This window comes from Heloderma suspectum, chromosome 1 (genome assembly GCF_057233095.1).
Source record: "Heloderma suspectum isolate Gila_16-S chromosome 1, 16-S_ref, whole genome shotgun sequence".
NCBI classification, from domain to species: Eukaryota; Metazoa; Chordata; class Lepidosauria; order Squamata; family Helodermatidae; genus Heloderma; species Heloderma suspectum.
In genome coordinates this window covers 414005127-414032597 of record NC_139458.1, presented here as the reverse complement: position 1 = coordinate 414032597, position 27471 = coordinate 414005127, and the positions used below count along the sequence as shown (strand labels likewise).

At 44.1% G+C, this 27471-nt stretch overlaps 1 protein-coding gene across 1 annotated transcript in view; it reads left to right on the top strand.

Moving 5' to 3' along the window:
- The window catches only part of PTK7 (protein tyrosine kinase 7 (inactive)), a 128131-nt gene that overhangs the window by 87904 nt on the left and 12756 nt on the right, over window positions 1-27471 (top strand). The window contains exons 3-15 of the mRNA XM_084829038.1: window positions 1069-1171; window positions 1598-1788; window positions 3662-3812; window positions 7235-7377; window positions 7659-7928; window positions 8384-8517; window positions 10090-10225; window positions 10487-10606; window positions 10996-11145; window positions 12569-12719; window positions 15359-15486; window positions 16486-16689; window positions 25999-26154. Of these exons, the coding sequence (XP_084685164.1) occupies window positions 1069-1171; window positions 1598-1788; window positions 3662-3812; window positions 7235-7377; window positions 7659-7928; window positions 8384-8517; window positions 10090-10225; window positions 10487-10606; window positions 10996-11145; window positions 12569-12719; window positions 15359-15486; window positions 16486-16689; window positions 25999-26154 (2037 nt within the window). The remainder of the gene's footprint in view (window positions 1-1068; window positions 1172-1597; window positions 1789-3661; window positions 3813-7234; window positions 7378-7658; window positions 7929-8383; window positions 8518-10089; window positions 10226-10486; window positions 10607-10995; window positions 11146-12568; window positions 12720-15358; window positions 15487-16485; window positions 16690-25998; window positions 26155-27471) is intronic.

Genomic DNA, 27471 nt, shown 5'->3' with positions numbered 1-27471 from the left:
CCAGAGCAGCTGCCATCCAGCCAAAGGAGAGCAAATTTGTTGCAGAACAGTGTTCCAAATTTGCCGACCTTTTCCGTGATGACAAGTGGCTGACAGTAGTATGCTACCTAACAGATATTTTTGAAAAAATAAACACACTTAATCTGTCCCTTCAAGGTAAAGGTGACATTTTAACAATGAGTGAGAAAGTAACTGCTTTCCAAAAGAAACTCGTGCTGTGGAGAGAGCATTTTGAAAATGGATGTTTGGAAGTGTTTCCATCAGTATGTGATTTTGTTGCTGAAAACTATGTGTCACCTATAAAAACTCTCATGTCTGCATACTTCAAAAACTTGGAAACAGAATTTTCTAACCTGTTTAAAAATCTTCCAAATGAAGAGATTCAGTGGGTTTTGAACCCAGTTGTTAAAAATATACAAATGCAACACCTTCCGATTAGTTTGCAAGAACAACTGATTAACATCAGGGAAGATGGAAATTTACTAGATAAATTTCAACAAAAACCTTTGAATAACTGGTGGATGGGATTGAAAAATGAGTATTATGATTTAGTAAGCATAGCAAAAGATGCACTTATTCCATACTTATCTTTGTGAGGTGTATTTTTCACCTATGACAGCCATTGAAACCTGGTATTGAAATAAACTGAACTTAGAACCAGACCTTTGAATCACTGTGTCACAAAGTGTTAAACCAAGATTTTCAAAAATAATGAACAATCACATTGTTCTCACTAAAAATGTTATCGTCATTAATATTTTTTAGTGAGAACAAAAAGGGGTTTTGTACTATTAATAAATTATTTTAAAAATATTGCTCATTTCATCTTTCTCTCATCCTTCTTTAATTTCTATTTTTGTGTATGTTTTATAATGTACGTAACATATTAGTACAGTAGTACATGTATATCATTTATAAATACATATACATATATTGGGGACGTGTGCACAAAAAAGTTTTACTGATAGGGGTGCGCGATCAAAAAAGTTTGGAGACCACTGCTATAGGTGGGCAGAGGCTTCAAAGTTACCTTTGCTTTGTTTTCTCTTCCCACCCCCTTTTTGGTAGGGATCGAAACAGGGGGAGTTGTCTTGAAGAACCCAGCTAGGGTGGAAGATATACAAAGTTCTGCTCCAGTGACATTGCGCTGCCATATTGATGGGCATCCACGGTAAGGAGCCACTATTGTGAACAATTCATGCTCTTTGCTGGCTATCTCTCCCTTCCCTCTACCCGCTGGAATCTTGCTCATCCAATAAACTTTTAAATGTTAAGAAAAGTTGAATAGAACAGTCCTGAACTTGAAAATGAAGGCAGCTGTTCAGTCCTACAGTGCTGCTCATGCCTGAATGTGCTTTGGTGATGTCAAGATGATACAGAGTTGACATGCAGAAGAGGGTTATTGCCCCTTGGCACAACATAGTTTTACACTGTTACCTTCTGGGCTTGCAGTTTAATTCACTGGTTTTCATTTGAACATCTGTGTCTTGCCCATTTGTGTTGGGAGAAAGAATTAATCCAGTGGGCCATTTATCAGCTGCTTGTTAAGCATTGGCTCTTGCTATGGTTCTGAGCTGTTAAACTGTCTGTCTCATAGACCAACAAGTCAGTGGTTCCGGGATGGCACCCAGATCATAGATGATCGTACCAACTATTCAGTCAGCAACAAGGAACGGACATTAACTCTCAAGAGTGCCAGCCCAGATGACAATGGCATCTATTACTGTTGTGCTCGGAATGCCGTGGCCTTTGTGTGCAGCAGCAGCAACTTCAGTCTGAGCATCATAGGTAAATAGGAGTTGTGCTGTCACAATTTTCTAATCTTGGGGAATGTCTCAAGTGTCCTTGTGTTGGCTGTATTCTCTTATATTAGTCACAGGATGAGCCCATGAGCTATTTTGAAAAACTCCCATGTTTATGGCCACATTTGAGGTCTTGCAGAGGCTTCAAGCCATTTCTCACGCTCTGTCAAGGAAATACCTGCTTCTCTTATTGGGCACATGTGAAATGGATGTGCAGATGATAAGGAGCTCCCAGTATCTTGTATCCCTATTGCAAGTATATTTTGGAACATCATACCTTTTTTTTTAGCATGTATGGAATATGAAACGTAATATATTAAGCAGTTCTCTGTTAATGGAGTGTTCAGCATATCTCCCCTTCTCACTTCTACACAGGAACTTGCAAGTAGAGCAGGGGAGGGTACCCTAATCTGGCCCATGGAGGTTGTCTGTCCAGTCTCCTCCCCAAGTCCCACCCATCCCAGAATATTGTGAGGAGGCAGGGAGAGGAATCCCTTTCTCTCCAGTCTGTGATTGAAGATAACAAGGGGATTGGGGAAGTGGTGGTTTCATCTGTCCTGCATCCTCTCCCCAACGGGAGAAGGTGCGAGGCAGGCAAAGTGGCTTCGCAGTGTGCAGGCCTTCTCCAATGGGAAAAGACCAATGTGCGGTGAAACCGGTTCCCGGTGAACGTGCTGGGAGGATCATTGTGTCGACGCACCCACCTGATATTAGGCCTGCAGGGAGCAGGGTGGGGTTCATCAAGTTCCCACCCCATTCTGGTTGCCCACACCTGCTGTAGAGGTTGCCTGCCCCTGCTGGAGGCCTGGATGGCCAGAGAAATGTATGGCTTCTCTGTGCCCTTATAAAGGCAATAGGAAATCAAAGTGCACTGCACGGGCATATGCATATAGCATATTGAAAAGGCAGTCCATTGTGATGGCTTTCAGGGTCTGCATGCAATTTGGTTCATTTTTCAGCTGGAAGAGTGGTAGTTTTGGCCATGTCAACTTTGTTGCTTAATCCTTTTTGGAGTCGAGGTTACATGCGATCCAACATCTGAAACAGAGGACTCTAGCTCTTTTTCCCATTATGTTTTAATTGTCTTCCAGGTAATAAATACATTTTTAACAAATTGTACTGAGCAAAACAAGGTACTAGAACACAAATTTAGAATGAAAATTTCAAAGCACACAGTGCTAACAGATTATAAAGCTATATAGGAATATAAATAGGAGAGGTATAATGAAACTTATCAAACAAATGAAAAGAAGAGATCTAATTAAGACTGATCTAATACAAATTATAATATTTTTGAAATCACTTTAGTTCACCTGGCCAAGCCAGCCGGGAAGGAGGCTGCCATCCTGTGCACGCTTACCTAGGAAGAAGTTCCACTGGGCATTCCCAGCCTGTTCCTATGCATATTTGTTTGAAAGTAGGACTACCAAGCAAATGCTGTTCAGATCTTTCTGAAAAGGAAGAGCCCTAAACTTGTATTAGCCTAAAAAGAAAGCATGCAATTTCTTAATGAAAAGCAAGCCTTGAAAAAAGGAAAATAACTAGCCATTGCCAGTACCCTAAGAAAAGAGCAAACCCATATAGAGGAAAGCAAGAGTTGTTAAGCAAGGCACTCAAGTGAAAACCTAAGGTCTCTGCTGACAGAGCTTTGTTAATTTTCTCTAGGAGATGCTCATTCATAATGGCACGGTTTGGATGCTTCATTCTAGCCAGATGCTGCCTGTGTGTGTAAAATCACCAGCCTTATTTTCTTATTCCCCTCTCTGCCTGTTCCTTTATGAGGGAAAAATGTTGATCTGGAGAAGGGAATCCAGGTGATAAATCCTTGTTTTCCTATATTCCTCTTTTCCTCATAATAGATGAAACCTTCCCACGTCCAGTGATTGTTCCAGAGAACCAGATTGTCAATAAGAATGAGGAGGCCATGTTCCATTGCAAGTTCCAAGCTGTACCACCTCCAACTCAGGAATGGTTATTTGAGGATGAAGCTGCTGTTTCCAATCGGACCAAGTAAGTGTCCCCTATGGGGATAGAAAGCTAACTGGTAGGTGATGCTAATTGGAAAGGTATATGGTGTTGGAGACCCTGTGGCTTGTTGTGCTAGGGGATTTCAGCATCCATGCTGATGCTGCCCTGTTGGGAATGGCTCAGGACTTCATGTCGGCCATGACAACTGTGGGTCTGTCCCAAAAGGTATCTGGCCCCATCTATGCTGCTGGGCACACTCTGGACCTCATTTTCTGTGCTGGATGGGGTGATAGTGATCTGAGAGTGGAGGAACTCTCTATAGCTCCCTTGCCATGGACAGATCACTATCTGGTGGGGTTTAGACTTGCTGGCACTTGGAACCTGTGCAGGGGTGGAGGGCCAGTTAAGATGGTCTGCCCCAGGAGGCTGATGGATCCGAACGGTTTCCTGATGGCTCTTGGGGATTTTCCTGTTGCCTCAGCAGGTGATTCTGTCAAAGCCCTGTCCGATCTCTGGAATATTTCTCTGGAATAGAGAAATGAACAGGGCCATGGACACAATCGCTCCTGAGAGTCCTCTCTCATGAAGTGGAGCCACATCAGCACCCTGGTTTTTTAGGGAGCTGGTGGCGATGAAACAAGTGAGAAGACAACTAGAGTGAGGTTGGCAGAAAACTTGGGAGTGAATCTGATCGAACATGGGCTAGAGCCTTTTTGAAGGCCTACTCTCTGGCAATAAGGGCAACAACAAAAATTCTGCCACTATTGCGTTGGCACAAAGCTGTCCAGCAGAGCTGTTTCGAGTGGTCAGAGGTCTTTTATACACTAGCCTGCAAGAGGAGAATTTAAACCTCTTGACATCCCGCTGTGAACAATTTGCTCAGCACTTTGCAGGCAAAATTGCTTGGATCCACTCTAACTTGGATGCAATAGTTGATACAGACCCAGTGGATGTAACTTTGGCCCCTGCTTGTCCAGTGTTATTGGATACTTTTCAATTTGTACAGCCTGAGGATGTGGACAGGGTTCTGGGAGAGGTGAGAGCCACCACGTGTGTTCTAGATCTTTGCCCTTCCTGGCTCATAAAAGCAGCCAGAGGTGAGTGGAGTGGTTAATGCTTCAATCTGGCTTCAGGCCTGGTTATGGGACAGGAACAGCTTTGGTCGCCTTGGTGGATGACCTACATTGGGAACTAGACAGGGGAAGTGTGTCCGTGTTGGTTCTTCTGGACCTCTCAGCAGTTTTCGATACCATCAACCATGGTGTCCTCCTGGACTGCCTCACTGGGATGGACTTGGAGGCACTGTTTTACAGTGGCTCCATTCCTTCTTGGAGGGACAGACCCAGAAGGTGGTGCTAGGGGACTTCTGTTTAACTCCCTGGCCGTTGGCCTGTGGAGTTCCTCAGGGTTCCATTTGTCCCCCATGCTATTTAACATAGACATGAAGCCACTGGGAGAGGTTGTCCAGAGATTTGGGGCTTGGTGTCACTAGTATGCTGAGGACACCCAACTCTACTTTTCCTTCCCATCTAATTCCAAGGAAGCTGCTGTGGTGCTAAAGCAGTGTCTGTTGGCAGTAATGGACTGGATGAGGGCAAACAAGTTGAAGCTCAATCCAGACAAGACAGAGGTGCTCCTGGTCAGTTGAAAGGTTGATCAGGGAGTAGGGATTCAGCTTGTGCTGGATGGGGTTACACTCCCCCTGAAGACACAGGTTCACAGCATGGGTGTACTTCTGGATTCAGCCCTGAGCCTTGATGCCCAGGTTTCGGTGGTGGCCAGGAGTGCATTTGCACAGTTAAAGCTAGTGCGCCAGCTGCGCCTGTTCCTTGAGATGTCTGACTTGGCCATAGGGACAGATGCCTTAGTTACATCCCGTTTGGATTACTGTAATGCGCTGTACGTGAGGCTGCCTCTGAAGAGTGTTCAGAAACTTCAGCTGGTTCAAAGAGCTGCTGCCAGACTGCTGACTGGGGCTGGTTATAGGGGAGCATACAGCTCCCCTGCTAAAACAGCTCCACTGGCTCCCGGTCTGTTTCCGAGCACAATTCAAAGTGCTGGTCATGATCTATGCGGTTGGGGCCCAGGTTATCTGAAAGACCGTATTCTCCCCTATGAAGCTGCTCGTGCCCTGAGACCTTCTCCCCTATGAAGCTGCTCGTGCCCTTCTCGCTGTCCTTCCACCATCACAGGCTCTCCTGGGAGGAACGCAGGAGGGCCTTCTTGGTGGCTGCCCCAAGGCTCTGGAATTCTCCCAGGGAGGCGAGAGTGGCACCCTCCTTGGTATGTTTCCACAGGCAGGCAAAACCTTTTTTGTTCTGGTAGGCCTTTGGGGATAGGTAGTCTGGACCTGTGAGAATATGATGGATGGGTACTATTGTTCATATTGTTGTCCTTTAAAATTTTGATATTTTATACAATTTTAATATTATTGATTTAATTATATTTTAACTTTTGTATATTCCTATTTATATATTTTAACTGTACAAGTTTTAATGTTGTAAAGCTGCCTTGAGTCCCAGTATTGGGGAAAAGGTGGAATAATAATAATAATAATAATAATAATAATAATAATAATAATAATTTCTCCTTGAAGTAAAGGAATCATGCTCAAGGAGAAGGAAATCTCTAATATTGCTTAGTACTATTTGTTCTATGGTGCTGTTGTTAATAGTTTTGGGAACACTTCCAGAATCATCCCAAAGATAGTAGCCATATCTGATACCTGCTTTAAGTAAAGAAACATTTGCCAAGGTAATAACCATATCAGCGGCCAATGAAATTTGGTTTCTGACTTTGGTTTCTGAATTTAGTCAGTCCTGCCTATTTTGTACAGACTTAACCTCTTTTCTCTTTCCCCCTACCTGCCATTTACTGATTACTGCAGAGAGCACTGTGGGTAGGGGCATCATAATGGTGATTAGTCAGGTGGTTTTATTGCATATAACCATTAGGCTCTTAAAATTTTGCCCAAAAAAGAGACACAAAAAGAAAAGGTTTGAACAAACCTCTCAAGCAAATTAATCATGTGCACAACCTCCAGCAACAGTTTTTAGGACCTTTGCTCTAATTGTTTTAGCAGCCACTACAAATAAAGCTACTTGATAAGTTTCATAAGGATCCACATCTACAAGTAGTTTACACATCTGCTCAGCCAAGCTTCTATCAGACATTCCTCCCAACAAAGCTGCAAGAAATCTTTTCCTGGGACTGGCATACAGTTCACAGAAAAATACACAATGAAAAATATTCTCTATTTGTGGACATCAGTCTATGTGAACATTCGCAAACTCCTCATCCAAATATGTATAAGTCATGGTTTGAAAAAGTAATGCTGTAAATGCTTTCCTTTAATGGTGAATAGTATTATTACATGGAAGCACCCGCTGCTGCCTGCAAGCTTCTATGTTGTGCAAGGTCAGTGATTGACCTCAGATCTTATTTTTTTCTTCCTCTTCCCAAAGGCCATCCCAAAGACCTGTGATGTTTTCCAATGGCTCTCTACTGATACCTCAGGTGAAAGGACGCAATGTTGGAGTCTATAAATGTGTTGGTCGCGGGCAGAGGGGGAAACCAGTAATCTTGGAGGCAACCCTGCAACTGGCAGGTATGAGCTTGGGAATGACTTTGCCTAGTTAATAGGCTTTGGGCTGAAGGCTCATGACTTTGACGTGATTTGGGTAAGAAAGAGCTGGCTAGGCTAGTCTTCCTCCACCTCTTTTCCTGAAGACCTGGATATTCCCCAGTTGTTGTAGTTTTCTTACAATAAATTCCTGTCCCAATATGTAGACAGATGTTCATGAATACTTTGGTGGACTCCATCTACAACCTCCCCAAAACACTCTCCACACCATTCCATTTTCAATTGTATGTTTGTATTTTCCCCAGAAATTGCAGATTTTGCCCAACCATTTGACCCAAGGACTTTCATAGCCAACAAAGAGCAGCGTGTGACCTGTGTGGCCCCTCAGGGCGTCCCTGAACCCCGGGTCTGGTGGGAGAGAAACAGTGTTCAGATCCCCATGACTGGAAGGGTACGGCAAGAAGCTGAGGACCTCGTCTTTGCTAGCATTGGAGAAAAGGATGCAGGGGTGTACACCTGCCATGCAGTGAACAAGGCTGGAGAAAAGAAGCAAGACCTGACCATCACAGTAGCCAGTAAGCAGGTTCCTTTGTGTATACTGAGAGAACAGAGAAAGCAGCATATGTTTTGAATGAAAAGTTGCGAGTAGAATTGGATGACAGAAAGAAGAAGGAACACTTCATATACTAAACATATATGCGAGTTGCGAACTAGGTGGATAGGCAGCCACCATTTGCTTCTCAGGGCTGGATGGGCCTAAATACTGGACTTTAGGGCTGAAGCATGGTCATCCCTAGATCATTTCAACATTCCTCCCAACAAAGGTACAAGAAATTCTTTTCCTTGATGATGGTCTCCTGGCCATGTTCAATGATAATCTTTATTGCAGGCCAAGAAACAGATGCTTACAGGTCTTGGGTGATCTCTTCAGCAAGCCTCTGTACCTAAGATGATATGGGATGTATGCCAAAATCTTCTGTTATTGAGTCAATGTTGACTAGTGTCTCTTTCTCTCTCTCTCCACCCCCAGCAATGCCAAAATGGGTGGAAAAGCCCAAGGACAGTCAGCTAGAAGAGAGTAAACCAGGCTACCTCCATTGTCTCAGCAAAGCCTCTCTGAAGCCCACTGTCAACTGGTTTCGCAACGGCTTCCCCATTTCAGAGGTGAGCATTGAGGGGCCTTGTGCCACCTTGTGGAACTGGCTGCTGGATCTCTTTCACGGCTCTTTGCTGTAGTTCTAAGCAGTGTACACTTACTGTCCCTCCCAATGTGGTTCTCCTGTGTGCTTCTGCTTTGCTGAGAACACAACATTCCTTTTGTAGTTCTAATTTCTTTCACATCTTCTTGATCTTAAAACTAGAGATAGAGGTCTGTAGGCTCTACTTCTCTGGCCCCTTCCAACTTTTCCATGGATCTGTATTAATGTGGCTCTATTGTACTCTTTATCTGCTACAGTTCTCTCCAAAGGCACTGAAGGGGCATGGGGTTGACCTTGTTTCAAGGAGTTTATTGAAGGGAGGAGGATGGTGATGGTAAGGCTAAGCTGCAGCTGCCTGGTTAGGCATCAGATCTGGGCCTGTTGCTTGGGGCAGAGCCCTCCAGGCCAAAGAGAATCTGTCCCAAATTGGCCGGTGTTTTCCTGAGTGCACATATCAAGGAGAGTACTTCTGTTGCTGAAGATTGGTGGGGGAATAAATGGGGAAGCAGCTGCTCCTGATTTTCCATGCTGGGTTTTTCCCAGCAGGAACAGAGGAGTCTCAATGTTGTTGCATCTTGGGGAAACAAAGCAGCTTGTGTATATGTACATGAATATCCACCCGAGCATGCTTGTGTCTCAAGATGCCTTTATGTGTGTGAGTGTACATGCATGTGGCTCAAATATGCTGTGTGTGTGTGTGTGTGTGTTTCTGGAAGGGGGAGATATCTGTGCCCACAAGAGAAGCCCACACACGTATTTCAGTACTGCTTACCCACCAAATTAAACTGGCGATGTGGCTCCCAGACAGGGTCTCCATTTCTCTCTCGCACACATGCTCATTTAAACCCTTGTGTGGTCTTGCATTTTAACAGCTGAGTGTGTCCTGTGGTTTTATATATCTGGTTCTAACTGGCTTAATCCCATTATGCAATTAAACCCCTAGCATAAAAATGCAACAAAAGGGAGACGAGCTCAAGCATCTGACATAGCACTAAATAGGCTTTTTTTTGCAGTCTCTGTTTTAATCCCCCCTTTTCCCTGTGAGATACTTCTGGAAATGGAGCCTGTTCTTGCTGTTGCAGACAAGAACCAACTAGAACCTAATTGCTGGTGGGGAGTTAGTGTGCCAGGTAGAAAAAGGGCACTTGAGGTTCTTTTGAATTCTGCCTTGGGGCATGGGGCTGCAGCCAGAGTTAATTCTACTTCCCACAAAGCAGTCTTTCAGCTTTCCATGTTCCACCTTTTGAGCTAAAACATAGACTTGGTGGGTGGGGAGCTCTTCTGATTACATAAAAATATTTTTTGCCACTTTTGAGGCAGATCAGGGATGCTCCAAATTACTGATAAACTTTTGATCTGGAAAAGGTATGGGTGAAAGGCTGCTTTGAATCAGCAGGTCCAACTGCAGCCTCTGGCCCCCAGAAAGTGTTTGCAGAAGTAGCCTGCCTGCACAAAACAACCTCTGGAGTGGTCTCTTTTGGCTTGGGAGCCAGAAGGCCTTCATGTCTCATGTCTTTGCTGTTTTCATCTTTGGCAGGATTCCCGCTTTGAAATTGCTGAGAATGGGACGCTACGTATTAACAATGTGGAAGTGTATGATGGGACGGTGTTCAAGTGTGTAAGCAGCACTCTAGCTGGAAGTATTGAAGAACAGGCTCGGGTCCACGTTCTGGGTATGTGCTACTGTTAGGGATGTTGCTTGCTACATGTGAATCTACATGCCCTCACAGACGCTCACTGTACCGAACTGCATCTCCTACTCCTGGGGAAGTCTTGATAATGGGAGTCTCTGGAGACCGTTTGGCTTCTCTTGCTCCTGCTTGTATCTATGTGCTTCACAAACAGTAGGCTCTCTTGCAGAAGACCGACAAATGTGTTGTTTGGGCAGTATTTGCCTGCATGCTCGTGTCTCTGATTGGATGATTTTATTGCAGAGAAGCTGAAGTTTACTCCTCCACCTCAGCCCCTGCAATGTGTTGAGTTTGATAAAGAGGTCACCGTATCCTGCTCAGCCACAGGCCGGGAAAAGCCTACAATCCAGTGGATTAAAACCGGTGAGGGGCAATGTTGGGAATATGTAAAAATACAAATTTTTTTTTTTACACATTTGTCTTACTGCATGATGTATCGATAGATTTTTATAACAAGAGGTCTCTTAAGCTTTCACAGCCTGGTTCCCTCCAAATGTGTTGGACTACAACGTCCAGCATTCTTGGAGTTACAGTCCAACACATCTGGAGGGAACCAGGTTGGGGAAGGCTGCTGTAAGCATTCAACTTCTTATTTGCAGAGAGGTCTGTTCCAGGTGTTTTGGTGTTTTTACTGTCCTTTGCGGATAAAAATAATTTCCACCTCCTCTTTGAAGTTACTATTCCCCAGTGCATAGGCCTTGCTGGGCTACTTATGGTCTGCTTCTAACTGACTTCTCTGGTCCTCTATCTAGATGGGAGCAGCATGCCAGCTTGGGTCAGTTACAACACTGGAAACCTGCACTTTCATAAAGTAACGAGGAGTGATGCTGGGAACTACACGTGCATCGCTTCCAATGGCCCACAGGGAGAGATCAGAGCGACAGTCCATCTCACAGTAGCAGGTAAACATTGGGTAGAACAGCATTTCTTTTAAGCAGCAGTTGGTGACTGAAAGTCCATGGGTAGCCAGCCTAATTTTCTGAGGTTGTTGGTGTGATTTTAAACACATGTGCACATAACCTACAACAAAATGTTGCTGTATACGCCCACCCCATAAAAGGAGTATTCTTGTTCATGGTTCTAGGTAGCTTGAAACAGGAGCCTTGTAGTGCTGTTAAGGCCGCTCAGGAGATGTGATGGGAAGGCGAGTTTCAGGAGTGGGGAAGGGGTAAAGGACACCTTTTTTCCGTTTTCCCTCCCCCTGCTGTTGTATATAGTGCTAGAGAACTGCCAGACTCAAACCTGAGTATTTTATAACTATAGTGGGGGGCACGCAATTCTGGAGGTGGGAAAAACATCTCCCTGCAACCCTGATCTCCCTTTCCAAGGCACTTACTGTAAGGTGTCAGGGGTTTGAGCAGACCAATTTCCTCTCTTCCTCTGCCTTCCATTTTTTTCCAGCTGATACATAGCCATGTCTCAAAGTGGTCTCAGCCATTGATTGGTAGACACACAGTCTGCCAGACTTCTGGTTTCTGTAGACACTTTCTCTTCTCCACCCCTACACCGTAGGCTGAACTGCTATCTATATCCTGTAAGCTCACAGGTTCCTGTCAGATTGATTGTTTTTAGTTTTGTTTATAAATACCATTTTCTTCACAAACTTATTACTTCTGCATACCTAGGGCACTGACTATGTAGAATCCATTACCTTGCTTTCGGGTGGCCCTATTTTGCTTCCTAACTGATAATCACTCATCCACCTAACTTAGCTACTAGAAGGAATGTTATAAAAATATAATTGTCTTGTAAACTACCTTGAGTGACTGGAAAAGCTGCATATAAACAATTAAATAAATGGATTAAATTTCTAATAGGATGTTGAGACTACTGTGGAGAGTGGCCCTTGTAGCTAATGGTTACCTCTCACACACATTTTCAACATGTTCCAGGGGATCCCCCAACCCTCTGGAGCAAGTGAGGAAACAGGTGAAAATTGGTGCACTCTCTTCCACCACTGGAAGCATCCTGGGAGAGGAATTCGACTCACAGGATCTCTAGATAACAGATCCTGAAAGCCAACCTATGCCCACAAAACCTTATGTCAAATCTGCCCTCTCCCAGAAGGTTAAAAAAAGGAGAGGCAGCCCTCACTACCTCCCTCACTACCTCCCTAAGTTGCAATCCAAAGCAATAACCCACCACAAGCTACTGCTTCTAGCTTTACAGCTCAGCCCAGAACATTCACATGTGATACATGTTTAAGTTGTGGGGCAAGCATAACACTCGCCCAGCTTGATGTTCCAGCCACGTCTCCACCAAAGTCCGCTGTTCTCCTTAACACCAGTGCTTGTGTGGTGTGTAGAGTGTTTTCTTTATTCCTAGTTTTCATAAGTTTTAAACTGATGCCAGAGGACACAACAGTATATCCGGGACACACAGCCATGTTCCAGTGCCAAGCTGAAGGTGACCCACTGCCGCAAATCCAGTGGAAAGGGAAGGACAGGATTCTGGAACCTGACAAATTCTTGCCCAGGTATGGCCCCCTCCTCCCACAAATTAGCCCGCCTAATGTCCATATAAATAAATGTTGGCCGAAGACACCCCTAGAACCATAAAGGATCATTTTAGGGGTCAGGGTCAGTTGCACATGCCCTGTGAGATTATACCTGTTCTACTTTTTGCTCTAATGGATTCAACTTGAGAGCCTCATACAGCCACCATTAATTAATTAATTAAATGTATTAATTGCCCATCTGGCTGGTCACCCAGCCACTCTGGGCGATGTACAATAATAAAAACAATTTAAAACAATAAAATTCTACATTTAAAAACATCATTTTCTAAAAATACCCTAACCCACCCCAAATGCCTGCCTGAACACCATGTTTTTAATGCATGGTGGAAGCTCATTAAAGAGGTACCATATATAGTGTTCCCTGATATTTTAAATATGCAGTTGCAGGGAGTGGGGGTTCTGTGCTGAAATCCCAAACTTTGCAACCACAATATGAATATCCTGAACTTAAATTGAGCAGGTGTCAAACATAGATAATTTTCAAGCTTTATTCCATTGGACTCTTTGCCTGAATGTTTCCTGTACTTATTTTTGTAAGGCACTGTGAGAGGAGGGTTGGATCATATGGATAAATGGGGAAGAACGTGTGTTGAGTGTAAGGTGAAATGTGCAGAGTATAATAAGAATTCCACCTGAAGTCCTTCACCAATATCTCAGATTTCTAATCCTGAAGTAGGTGCTGCTCAGCATAATTTCATAGTTCCATCTTCAGTCATGAGGACTAGAAAGTTCATCACTTAAAAGGAAAAGAAAGAGAGCTGAGAATCTCAGGATTCTGTATGGAGGCTGTTCTACTGTATGGGGAATTATGACTGTAGCAGTGCAGATGCAAGACTATAGATATTCCATGATTGCACCACATAGCCACAGAATGTACCATCCCAGGAAGCTCTGCTTTCACATTGGGTTTAAAGATAAGAGTTCTAGTCCTTTTATGGCTGCACACATCATCTTGAAAGGATGTGGGCAATGCCTGGTGAAATCTCAGTATTCAGTCAGAAATGACTAGCAGAAGCAGAATATATGATGTAAAATAAGCAAATCTATGCAAACCTTTTAATTTGCATAATTTATGCAGATTGAGGAAATAAACATTTTCAAAGCACATCATTTATATAGCCTGAACTTATGTAATTATATCTGAGGACGGTGGACGTTGCAAGAACAGCCATCACAGTATTCAGCATCTTCTGGTGAATCCCTAGCACCAGACACATGGGATTGTGTTATAATGCTGCCCAATCAGAGCTGAGATTGAATGTTCTGAACCATCATGCTAAACATTGCCTCTCCAGCTAAGTGGACGCCATCATGTTGCCCTAGTATACTGCCTGCCCAGCTATAAGTGAGTCTCTTGCCTGCTGTGCTTGTAAAGGGAAAGAGGCTCTCTTCTCCATTTCAGTCACCTCCAGGTCTTTCAGTTCTCCTGGCGGCAGTTCCTTCGCCTTTTTGTGTGTGTGGGAAGAGTGCACTCCCTAGCCTGTGGCACAACTCTCCAGTTCCTGCACAGCAGCAGCAAACACAATAGGCAGGCAATTAAGGGATCATCGTATTGCTCTGAAGTATATGCAGCAATAACCAGCATTTAGAATTGATTAAACAGTCAGTTAGACGCTTACAGAGCATGCCTCAAAGCAATACATCACTGCTATGCTGACACAGAAGGGGGTGGGGCTGTGGCGCAGTGGTAGAGCGCCTGCATTACACATGTAAGCACTCAAGTTCAGTCTCTGGCATCTCTCGCTCCAAACAATCTCTGGTAGCAGGCTGGTAAAAGATGTCTATGAAGAACTTTGGGGAGGAGACGATACTGGTCTTATTTTAAGTTTTGTAAATGGAACATATTATATAAATTGAACCATATTTGCATATATGGGGCACTTTGAGGGTTTAGTGGAATAGTTGAATAGTTTTGATCCATTTGTTTTTGTCATAGAGTTGGAACTCAAGGTGTTGCATGCTATATGTAGTCAAGAGAGCAGAAACTAGAGAGCAGAGAGCAGAAACTAGAGATGGGAGAGATTAGGATTTCTGTGAAATAAGGTTCTCGAAAACTAAATAGGGTTAGATTTTCACAGTCCTGTGACATAATCCAGACCAGGCAGATTTCCAGACCAGGCAGATTTCCAGATCTTTTGACAATCTTAAGTGAGGAGGCTGAGAAACTTGTTTGGATTGTTTCCCTGTTTCCTCTGAGACAGGAGAAACTACTACAATTAGACAGGAGTTTGGGTAGTATGGAGTTGTGTGCCCCCACCTCCCGTCCTTTGAAATGTCATTTTGGAAGAATTGACATATTGTTTTCTTGCTCTTGGGATCTGACTGGTTGCTGTATTTGGGTTTAGGAAGGACCCTCCCTCTCCAATTTTTAGACTGGCAATGACTGGAGAGGTGGGGAGACAGAGTTGCCTTTCCCTGTAAAGTGTGGTCTGGCAGGCTGGCTTGTGTCACCTGGAGATGATACTCTGCAGATGGTCTTCAGCAGTGCAGGTGTATTGTGCTTGTATAATACAGTGCCTTGGGTTATGTAGATTGATTTATGGTTAGTTCTGCCATTATCCCTCTCTAGTACCTGATGCTTTTTGCATTTCTTGCAGGATCCAAATTATGCCCAATGGCTCTCTGGTGATATATGATGTCACCACTGAGGATTCTGGCAAGTATACATGCATTGCTGGCAACAGTTGCAAGATCAAGCATCATGAGGCCTTTCTCCATGTTGTGGGTAAGGAGGATACCCATTTGATTGCATTTGTAATGCAAGAAAATGACTTCACTGTGGGAAGAATTCTGCATCTTCCTTAACTCTTATGGTTGAGTTGGAAACCTGAATGGGGGAGTGGGGCAGAATATTCCATGTCTGCAAATGGTAGCCACTGTTGAAGAAGGTCAGAATATCGTACAAGGCAAACTGGGTTCTAATTATGTCTGACAGTTCCTTTAATTATTAAAGAACAAAAAGCCCCCTAAGTTATATCCTGTTAAAGCCACTTCCACTGGCTGCTTATATGCTTCTGAGCTCAATTCAAGGTGCTGGTTTTAACCTATAAAGCCCTAGGCTTGGGACCGCAATACTTGACAGCACCCCTCTCCCGAAATGAACCTACCTGTACTCTATGTTCAGCATCTAAGGACCTCCTCTGGGTGCATCGTCCAAAGGAAGCTCGGAAGGTGGCAACGAGGGAGAGGGCCTTCTCAGCGGTGGAATGAGCTCCCCGATGAGGTCTGCCTGGCGCCAACATTATTATGTTTTCCGCAGCAGGTTAAGACCTATCCCTTCTCCCAGGCATTTAGCAACACATGATGAGTTTTAATCAGTCCTGGATGTGTCTCTAGTTATGACTGACTGTTGAAAGTTGTTTTTAGTTATATGTTGTTTGTGTATATTGTCTGTGTGCTTTTATGTAAATGACTTTTGAACTTTTTATATTGTATTTTAATGTTTTAATTTCAGTAAACGCCCAGAGAGCTTTGGCTATGGGGAGGTATAGAAATATAATAATAATTAATAATAATAATAACAACAACAACTAATAAAGTGGCAGCACATACTGGCACAGCTGATTTGGTGTAGGGACAGTTTTCAGGCTAAACCTGTACATTGCGAGGACACATTAAAAGCATGTTTGATTGTGATACGTTCTACATAACCAGACCATATATCGCTATGATATGTAGCAGCGGTGTGCTCTGTCTCTCATGTACTGTTGGCATTTTCTTCCAGATAAACCAGTAGCAGAACGGGGTAACGAACCCAACAGCCACACTCCCTATAAGATGATCCAGACCATAGGGCTATCTGTTGGCGCTGCAGTGGCGTACATAATCATTGTCCTGGGTCTCATGTTCTACTGCAAGAAGAGGAGGAAGGCAAAGAGACTGAAGAAACAGCCAGAGGGTGAGGAGCCAGAGATGGAATGCCTGAATGGTAAGACGTAGGATCTTCATCCTGACCAGGAAGGGAAATGAGGGGCATTACGTTCAGCTTAGGTCTCCTGGGATAAAAGCTGAATTCATTATTTGTGACTATTTTTACTGTGGAAGGCGTAGCACAGGTGTCTGTGCCTGAAATGACTCTTTCAAAGAGGGAATCAGAAGAAACAAGTCAAATAGAGTTGTCAGTTGGTGAAGTTCTAGGGATAATGGGGGGGAAAACAAATTGCTGGGTCCAGAGAGCATCCACCCAAGAGCTCTTAAAGTTCTCAAATGTGACATTGCTGATATAAGTTGTACCTAAAATGGACCTCCTTACCAAAGGATTGGAAAGTAGCCAATGTTACAGTGATTTTTTAAAGGGATCCAGGAAGTTACAGGCTGCTAGCATAATCAGGTAAATTGGTGGAAAGCATTATTAAATGTAAAATTTACAAGAACATGGAAGAACAGGTCTTGCTAAAGAAGAATCAGCATGGCTAAGAAGTTGAGTTCCCCAAGGAACTGTATTGGGAATGGTGCTCTTCAACTACTTAATAAATGATCTGGCATTCAGTGTGAAGTGACCGAATTTTTGGATGACACCAGATTATTCAGGATGATGAAAACCCAAGCAGTTTGTGAAAGAGTTCCAGAAGGATCTCTCCAAACTCGGTGAATAGGCACCAAAAGAGTAAATTCATTTCAGTGTAAGTGTGAAGTCATTGGTGGGGTCTGAACTGACTGTATCTGGTCACACAACAGAGAGGAGGAAGATAGGTTTAAAAAATTAATAGTGTTGTTGGGATTAAAGTTTGCAGGGTGGAATTAAAAATTGATTCTGGACCTGAAAAGCTTGAATACTACTGGAAAACACTGAAGGGTTTCCCTTTCGTACCCTAACCCTTTAAAGAGACTCTGTTGGGACATTTTCAAATGGCTTTCTGCAGCCATGGTGGTGTTTTTGTAAAAATAAATAAATAGAAATTAAAAGCAGAAGTTCTGAATAAACTGAATTTCAGATCAAATCAAAGCTAAAGAGGAAGCATCACATATATACAGACGACCCTCAATTCATCCCAGTCATAATATTATGTACTCTTTTGTCAAAATGGTTTAATGCTCAGATGAAGCTGAGTTTAGGCTTGGGTGGGGGACCTGCTATTCTGTGATTGAATAGGCACATTAGCCCAAGTCTCTCAGGTTCCACCTTGGAGTGCATAAGCAGCTGGTTCCTAGACACTGCTGCTATAGCTCATCCTCCCCTACTGGCCATAATGAAAAACCCCATAATCAGAATTAATTGGAAGTAACTTACATAAATTTGGTTTATTTTCAGGGCATAATTTAAATTACCTTTGTGCTGATTTTAGTGGATTTTTCTAAATTATCCTTCAGTTTTGAGAATAAACCGAAGGAAATAGTATTGCCGTGCAGGGAGGGGATTATCTTGTCTGTCTCTCTCCTGGCTGTCTCTCTAGATTGCTCCCTGCTACCTTCAAGATACTTAAGATTAAGATATTGTTCGAGCCTTTCCTGTTCATAGAATCATAGAATAGTAGGGTTGGAAGGGGCCTACAAGGCCATCGAGTCCAACCCCCTGCTCAATGCAGGAATCCAAGTCAGAGCATCCCTGACAAATGGCTGTCCAGCCTCGTCTTAAAGGCCTCCAGTGTGGGAGAGCCCACCACCTCCCCAGGTAATTGGTTCCATTGCCGTATTGCTCTGACACTCAGGAAGTTTTTCCTGATGTTCAGCCGGAATCTGGCTTCCTGTAACTTGAGCCCATTATTCCGTGTCCTGCACTCTGGGATGATCAAGAAGAGATCCTGGCCTTCTTCTCTGTGACAACCTTTCAAGTACTTGAAGAGTGCTATCATATCTCCCCTCAGTCTTCTCTTCTCAAGGCTAAACATGCCCAGTTCTTTCAGTCTCTCTTCATAGGGCTTTGTTTCCAGTCCCCTGATCATCTTTGTTGCCCTCCTTTGAACCCTCTCCAGCTTGTCTGCATCCTTCTTAAAGTGGGGTGCCCAGAACTGGACACAGTACTCCAGATGAGGCCTAACCAGTGCTGAGTAGAGGGGAACTAGTACTTCCCGGGATTTGGAAGCGATGCTTCTATTAATGCAGCCCAAAATAGCGTTTGCCTTTTTTGCAGCCACATCACATTGTTGGCTCATATTCAGCTTGTGATCGACGACAATTCCAAGATCCTTCTCGCTCGTAGTGTGGTTGAGCCACGTATCCCCCATCTTGTAACTGTGCATTTGGTTTCTTTTTCCTAGGTGCAGAACTTGGCATTTGTCCCTATTAAATGCCATTCTGTTGTTTTCTGCCCAGCACTCCAGTCTATCCAGATCACTTTGAATTTTGTTTCTGTCTTCCAAAGTATTAGCTATCCCTCCCAATTTTGTGTCATCTGCAAATTTGATCAGCATTCCCTGCACCTCCTCCTCCAAGTCATTAATAAAAATGTTGAAGAGCACTGGGCCCAGGACTGAGCCCTGCGGTACCCCACTTGTTACCTCTCCCCCGTTTGAGACGTTCCCACTGATAAGCACTCTTTGAGTCCGATTCTGTAGCCAACTGTGGATCCACATGATCGTTGTTTCATCTAGCCCACTTCGAGCTAGTTTGCTCATCAGGATATCATGGGGCACTTTGTCGAAAGCTTTGCTGAAGTCGAGGTATATGATGTCTACAGCATTCCCACGGTCTACAAGGGAGGTGACTTGATCAAAAAATGAGATCAGATTTGTCTGGCAGGACTTGTTTTTGACAAATCCATGTTGGCTTCGAGTAATCACGGCATTGTTGTCAAGGTGCTTCCAGATGGGAAACAAACAGAACGAACTTGAACTCTTAATACAGGAGGGAAATTATGACTTGATAGGTATAACTGAGACTTGGTGGGATGACTCTCATGACTGGAATACAGCAGTTGAAGGATATAACTTGTTCAAAAAGAACAGGAGGAACAGAAAGGGAGGCGGGGTTGCACTGTATGTGAAAAATACATATCTCTGCACAGAAATACAGGAGGAGGAGCTTGGTAGCCCCATCGAGAGCATCTGGGTTGAAATAAATGGAGCAAAGAATAAAAGGAACCTGGTGGTCGGAGTCTACTACCGGCCACCCAATCAAGGAGAAGCCAAGGATGAAACTTTTGAAAAGCAAATAGCCAATGTTTTAAGGAAGCATGATGTAGTAGTAATGGGGGACTTCAATTTCTCCGATCTTCGTTGGGAGACAAATTCTGCAAAACATGGCCCCTCCAAGAAATTCCTGACTTGTGTGGCGGATAACTTCCTCCTACAGAAAGTAGAGGAAGGAACTAGAGGATCGGCTATCCTTGACTTGATCCTAACCAACAGAGATGACTTAGTGGATAAAGTAGCAGTTACAGGAACTCTGGGGGAAAGCGACCATGTTGTACTTGAGTTCTTGGTTCTAAGGGAAGCAAAAGCCGAGTGTACTCAAACGCGTACCCTGGATTTTAGGAAAGCTGATTTTAATAAACTCAGAACAATGATCAGTAAGGTCCCATGGCAAACAATGCTAGCGAGAAAAGGAGTCCAAGATGGGTGGGAACTTTTAAAAAAGGAAATTCTCAAGGCACAATCACAAACAATTCCAACAAGAAGAAAAGGTGGAAGACAACAGAAGAAGCCAATGTGGCTTCACAACAAGCTTAGGGATGACCTGAAAACAAAAAAGGACACATATAGGAAGTGGAAAGAAGGCCAAGTAACAAAGGAAGAGTACAGGCAGGTAGCACAGAATTGCAGGGATGGCGTCAGGAAGGCTAAAGCGGAGAACGAGGTGAGGTTAGCGAGGGATGCTAAAAACAACAAAAAGGCTTTCTTCAGCTACGTGCATAGTAAAAGGCAGAGGAAAGAAATGGTTGTTCAGCTATTAAATAAGGATGGCAAAATGATAACAGATGACAAAGAAAAGGCAGAGGTGCTCAATTCCTACTTTGGCTCAGTCTTCTCCCAAAAGAGGGTCTATGACCCCCCTGGCAAAGGCGAAGTACAGGCTGAAGGGGCAGGATTGCAGCTTGAGATCGACAGGCATATGGTCAAGGAACACCTCATTACTTTGAATGAGTTCAAATCTCCAGGGCCAGATGAACTGCATCCTAGAGTAATAAAGGAACTGGCAGAAGAACTCTCAGAACCGCTGTCTATTCTCTTTGAGAAATCATGGAGGACCGGGGAAGTGCCAGATGACTGGAGGAGGGCTAACGTTGTCCCTATCTTCAAAAAGGGTAAAAAGGAGGAACCTGGGAACTACAGACCAGTCAGTCTGACATCAATCCCTGGGAAAATTCTGGAGCAGATCATAAAGCAATCCATCTGGAAACAGATTCAGGTTCAAGGCAAACCTGAATCTGTTGGCACCTCTGAGAATGCAAGAGCTGCCCAGAATACTCTATTAATCCATCACTATTGACAGTGGTACCTACCTGCTGCCTCTACTGCTGAGAGACCATGATGAGTTTTAATCTGACTACTGGAGGGTTATGAAATAACCATGAGGGGTATCCAGCAGGAGCCTCAAGTGATAGGGCGAACAGCAAGACAAGCTAATCAAATTTCAAGGACTGGAAGGTAGCCAATACTGAGCACTTAACAGGAACCCTGAATTGTGTGGCTGTATCGCCCTCAGGTGGCCGAGGCAAGCTGTAAGAATTAATTATTCTGGCACAAAATAAATCCCTGCACCCCTTTTCGCTCTCAAATTATTTAGACGAGGCTTAATTATGAAGTACCCTAGGCACCCGCCCCTTGAGACAATGACCTGGTTTGCACGTAATGCTCACCCACATGGTTTATTTAACCCAGGGCTTGTTGCCCTATCCAAGCTTTGGAAAACAATCGACCCCTGGGTTGTTTGTTTCCCTCCTCCACCTGCTCCCTCTCTGTATCCCAGATGCCTTTGAGGCGTTGCAGTACTGGCATGTAGAGTGGCTGGGTCTTTTGAGTGCTCTTGCCCGCTACCTCTTTAGCCTGGCGATACAACCCATAAACAACCCATGGTTCTGGATTCACACGTAATGATAATCCATAGTTAAAACTCAGAATTCACAACTCAGCAACAAACACTGGTCCACTTCACATGTAACGACAACCCATGGGTTGTTTAAACTATATGTTGGGGCCGAGTGCAAGTGAGAGTGCTGCCTCCTGCGCGCTTGCCACTTCTGCTTTGAATCTGCTTTGTGAAACAACCCAGGAATGCTCTGTTCCCAACACTCTGGGTTGTTGAGGGTTAAACAGCCCAGAATTTGAACCCATGGCTTGTTGTTGGGTTAAAATTCTAGATTCCTCAACCTTCAACAACCCAGAGTGCGAGGTTTAGACATCACGACTAACAGCACAGGAATGGGTCCTGGCTTGTTTAGCAAAGCAGATACAAAGTGGAAGTGGTAAGCAGACTTGCTCCTATATGCCCCACCAATTAATGGGTTGTTTAACCTATGACTTGGCATTACGTGCGAACTAGGTCCATAGGTTCTTTTTCTAGGCTGTTGTTAACAAGCCATGGTTTGTTAGCTGGGCCACGTTCACACATCATGACAACCCAGAATTCAACAACCCATACCATGGATTAGCATTATGTTTCATCCAGGCCAATGTAATCTTATGGGTGGTGCATGATAAGGACTTGTATGTGTCCTTAGTTAGCTTTTCAGCTCAAATTCTAGAAGAGTAGCTGTGTTAGTTCATTGTGTTAAACATAACAGAATTGAGGCAACTTAAAAGACAAAGAGACTTATCATAGCATGAGCTTCTGTCGGTGAGAGCCTTCTTTGTCACTCATGTGAAATGGATAATGAAGATGGTGGCTATATCCACACATAAGATGCAGGTCAGGGGGGTCAGAGAATAAAGAATGAAGAGGTGATACCATACATAAATCAATCAACTGATGTAAACTCAAATCACAGTTTAGTTTACAAATTCTCCCTGTAACCAGGAAGAGCCTTTGTATTTTTATGAGATGGGAAAGCCAGGCATCAAAGCAGCCAGTAGGCTGCCCAAACATATAATGGGGAAAGTGGAAGAATTCTGTGTTGTAACTCCTTTATAAGTCCAGGGGCAAACTCACATGACAAAATCAGCAAGGCACCAGTTCTGCACTGGCTGCTACATTTCATAGAATCATAGAATAGTAGGGTTGGAAGGGGCCTACAAGGCCATCGAGTCCAATCCCCTGCTCAATGCAGGAATCCAAGTCAGAGCATCCCTGACAGATGGCTGTCCAGCCTTGTCTTGAAGGCCTCCAGTGTGGGAGAGCCCACTACCTCCCTAGGTAATTGGTTCCATTGTCGTATTGCCCTAACAGGCCTTTTTTCCTGATGTTCAGCTGGAATCTGGCTTCCTGTAACTTGAGCTCATTATTCCGTGTCCTGCACTCTGGGATGATTGAGAAGAGATCCTGGCCTTCCTCTCTGTGACAACCTTTCAAGGACTTGAAGAGCACTGAGGAGGGCCCAGTACTCTTCAACATTTTTATTAATGACTAGGAGGAGGAGGTGCAGGGAATGCTGATCAATTATGCAGATGACACAAAATTGGGCGGGATAGCTAATACTTTGGAAGACAGAAACAAAATTCAAAGTGATCTTGATAGACTGGAGTGCTGCGCAGAAAACAACAGAATGACATTTAATAGGGATAAATGCCAAGTTCTGTACCTAGGAAAAAGAAACCAAAGGCACAGTTACAAGATGGGGGATACGTGGCTCAACAACACTCAAGTGAGAAGGATCTTGGAATTGTTGTAGATCACAGCTGAATATGGGCCAACAACGTGACGTGGCTGCAAAAAAGGCAAAAGCTATTTTGGGCTGCATTAATAGAAGCATAGCTTCCAAATCCCGGGAAGTACTAGTTCCCCTCTACTCAGCACTGGTTAGGCCTCATCTGGAGTACTGTGTCCAGTTCTGGGCACCACACTTTAAGAAGGATGCAGACAGACTGGAGAGGGTTCAGAGGAGGGCAACAAAGATGATCAGGGGACTGGAAACAAAGCTCTATGAAGAGAGACTGAAAGAACTGGGCATGTTTAGCCTTGAGAAGAGAAGACTGAGGGGAGATATGATAGCGCTCTTCAAGTACTTGAAAGGTTGTCACAGAGAAGAATCATCCCAGATCCTCTGGGATGATCATTCTTGGTCATCCCAGAGTGCAGGACACGGAAGAATGGGCTCAAGTTACAGGAAGCCAGATTCCGGCTGAACATCGGGAAAAACTTCCTGACTGTAAGAGCAATATGACAATGGAACCAATTGCCTGGGGAGGTGGTGGGCTCTCCCACACTGGAGGCCTTCAAGACGAGGCTGGACAGCCATTTGTCAGGGATGCTCTGACTTGGATTCCTGCATTGAGCAGGGGATTGGACTCGATGGCCTTGTAGGCCCCTTCCAACCCTACTATTCTATGATTCTATTCTATGATCATATCTCCCCTCAGTCTTCTCTTCTCAAGGCTAAACATGCCCAGTCCTTTCAGTCTCTCCTTCTTCAAGGCACAGGAACCTCGCTTCAGGAATCAGGGAAGAGACTTGATCTTCCCGTTTATTAATTCTATTAATTTATTCATTTTATGAGTCAACCTGTAGCTGAAGCTCTCTGGGTGATGTGAGCCAACAATGTGATGTGGCTGCAGAAAAGGCAAACGCTATTTTGGGCTGCATTAATAGAAGTATAGCTTCCAAATCATGTGAAGTACTAGTTCCCCTCTACTCAGCACTGGTTCAGCCTCATCTGGAGTACTGTGTCCAGTTCTGGGCACCATACTTTAAGAAGGATGCAGACAAACTGGAGAGGGTTCAGAGGAGGGCAAAGAAGATGATCAGGAGACTGGAAACAAAGCCCTATGAGGAGAGACTGAAAAAACTGGGCATGTTTAGCCTTGAGAATTGAAGACTGAGGGGAGATATGATAGCGCTCTTCAAGTACTTGAAAGGTTGTCACAGAGAGGAAGGCCAGGATCTCTTCTTGATCATCCCAGAGTGCAGGACACGGAATAATGGGCTCAAGTTACAGGAAGCCAGATTCCGGCTGAACATCAGGAAAAACTTCCTGACTGTTAGAGCAATATGACAATGGAACCAATTACTTAGGAGGTAGTGAGCTCTCCCACACTGGAGGCATTCAAGACAAGGCTGGACAGCAACTTGTCAGGGATACTTTGACTTGGATTCCTGCACTGAGCAGGGGGTTGGACTCGATGGTCTTGTAGGCCCCTTCCAACCCTACTATTGTATGATTCTATGATTCTACACAATAAAATTAAAAACAATAAAATATATGATAAAACCGATAGTAAAATACAATTTAAAAGTATTGCATTAAAAGCAGCAACAACAAAGCAGCATTTTAACAAGATAAATAACTGAGCAGCTAAAAACATAAAGATTATTTTAAAATGCAGCATCAAACATTAAAAATCAAGCAAACAGCAGTTAAAATATTTCTAAATGGCCTGGGAGAATAAAAAGGTCTTTGCCTGGCATCAAAAGAGTAGGTGCCAGGCGGACCTGTCTAAGGAGGGCATTCCACAAATTGGGGGTCGCTGCAGAAAAGGCCCACTCATGAGTAGCCACCCACCAAATGCCAGTATGTGGGGGCACATGGAGCAGGACCTCAGAGAACAATTTCAGGGCATAGGCGGGAACATTTGGGAGGAGCTAGTCCTTTAGATACTAGGGCCCAAGATGTGTAGGGCTTTGTAGTTCAACACCAGCACCTTAAATTGAGTTTGGAAATGAACTGGAAGCAACTGAAAATGGCACAATTCTGGCGTAATATGGTCATTACACCCAGTTCCAGTCAGTAGTATAGCTGCCATATTTTGTAGAAACTGAAATTTCTGGACTGTCTTCAAGGGCAGCCCCACATACAACATATTGCAGTAATCTAACCAGGAGGTTACCAGGGCATAGATTGCTGAAACCACGCTGTTACTATACAGCTACGGTCACAGCTTGTGTAGCTTCCCATGCCCCTCTGCAATCACTTCAGAGTATTTCAGTTGTTTAAAATACTTTGGTTATTAGTAGTGGCTGGATGTGATGTGTGCCCCAGCTATAGATTTCAGTGATGTTCTAGACCAGTGATCACATCCTGTTTGGGGGGTATAGGTGATAGGACTTCCCTGAAATCGGTCTTGGCTTGCAGCCACATACACACTTAATAATAAACATTTTGCTTTGGGAGATTTATTACCATGACGTTTGTGAATTCCAACCATAAGATCCCCAGGAAATGATCACCTTAACAAAGGTCCTTTAAAAATGCGTATTTTCCTTTCAGGGGGTGTTTTGATGCAAAACGGGCAGACCACAGCTGAGATCCAGGAAGAAGTGGCTCTAACCAACCTTGGCAGCAGCTCTGCTGCCAACAAGAGGCACAGCGCTGGTGATAAGATGCACTTCCCTCGCTCTAACCTGCAGACAATCACTCCCTTGGGTACGCCTCCTATTTGTTTGCTGGTGCAAAGCCCCACTGGTTCTGCCCTCCCTCTCCAGACAGTGCCAGGGTCTTAACTAAGTTCTTTCTGCGTGGCTTGCCCCCTCTTCTCCCCGCCCCCCCAAAAACTTTCTCTCTCTGTGAGCCAATTTCTGCATACTTTTTAGGGCTCTCACTTGTTGTTGCTTTTTTCTAAGTCAATTAATTGCATGAGTTTTACTCAGTCACTTAAATTTGCATAAGAATAAAAACAATAGTTCTGAAACAAACACTTTGTTAAACAATGCTCACTGTAGGGGAAGCATTTCCTCATGGATCACTGCCTTGTTGTGGCGAAGGGGCTTGCGTAACTCAGTGAAGCCATAAGCTATGCCGTGCAGGGCCACCCAAGACAGGTCATGGCAGAGAGTTCTGACAAAATGTGGTCCACTGGAGAAGGAAATGGCAACCCACTCCAGTATTCTTGCCAAGAAAACCCCATGGAACGTATCACAAGGCTAAAAGATATGACGCTGGAAGATGAGCCCCTCAGGTCGGAAGGTGTCCAATATACTACTGGGGAAGAGCAGAGGGTATTTCCAAGTAGCGCCAGAAAGAGTGAAGCGGCTGGGCCAAAGCCGAAAAGACACTCAGCTGTGGATGTGTCTGGTGGTGAAAAGAAAATCCGATGCTGTAAAGAACAATATTGTTTAGGAACCTGGAATGTCAGATCAATGAATCAAGGTAAGCTGGAGGTGGTCAAACATGAGGTGGCAAGATTGAACATCGATATCTTGGGAATCAGCGAACTCAAATGGACAGGCATGGGTGAATTTAATTCAGGTGACCATCATATCTACTACTGTGGGCAAGAATCCCGTAGAAGAAATGGAGTAGCACTCATAGTCAACAAAAGGGTGGGAAAAGCAGTACTGGGGTACAATCTCAAAAACGACAGAATGATCTCAGTACGACTCCAAGGCAAACCATTCAACATCACAGTAATTCAAGTCTATGCCCCAACCACTGAGGCCGAAGAAGCTGAGGTTGATCGGTTCTGTGAAGACCTACAACACCACCTAGAACTAACACCAAAAAAAGATGTCCTCTTCCTCATAGGGGATTGGAATGCTAAAGTAGGAAGTCAAGAAATCACCGGGATAACAGGCAGGCATGGCCTTGGTGTACAAAATGAAGCACGACAAACGCTAATAGAGTTTTGCCAAGAGAACACGCTGATCATAGCAAACACTCTTTTCCAACAGCACAAGTGACGACTCTACACATGGACATCACCAGATGGTCAATATCGAAATCAGATTGATTATGTCCTTTGCA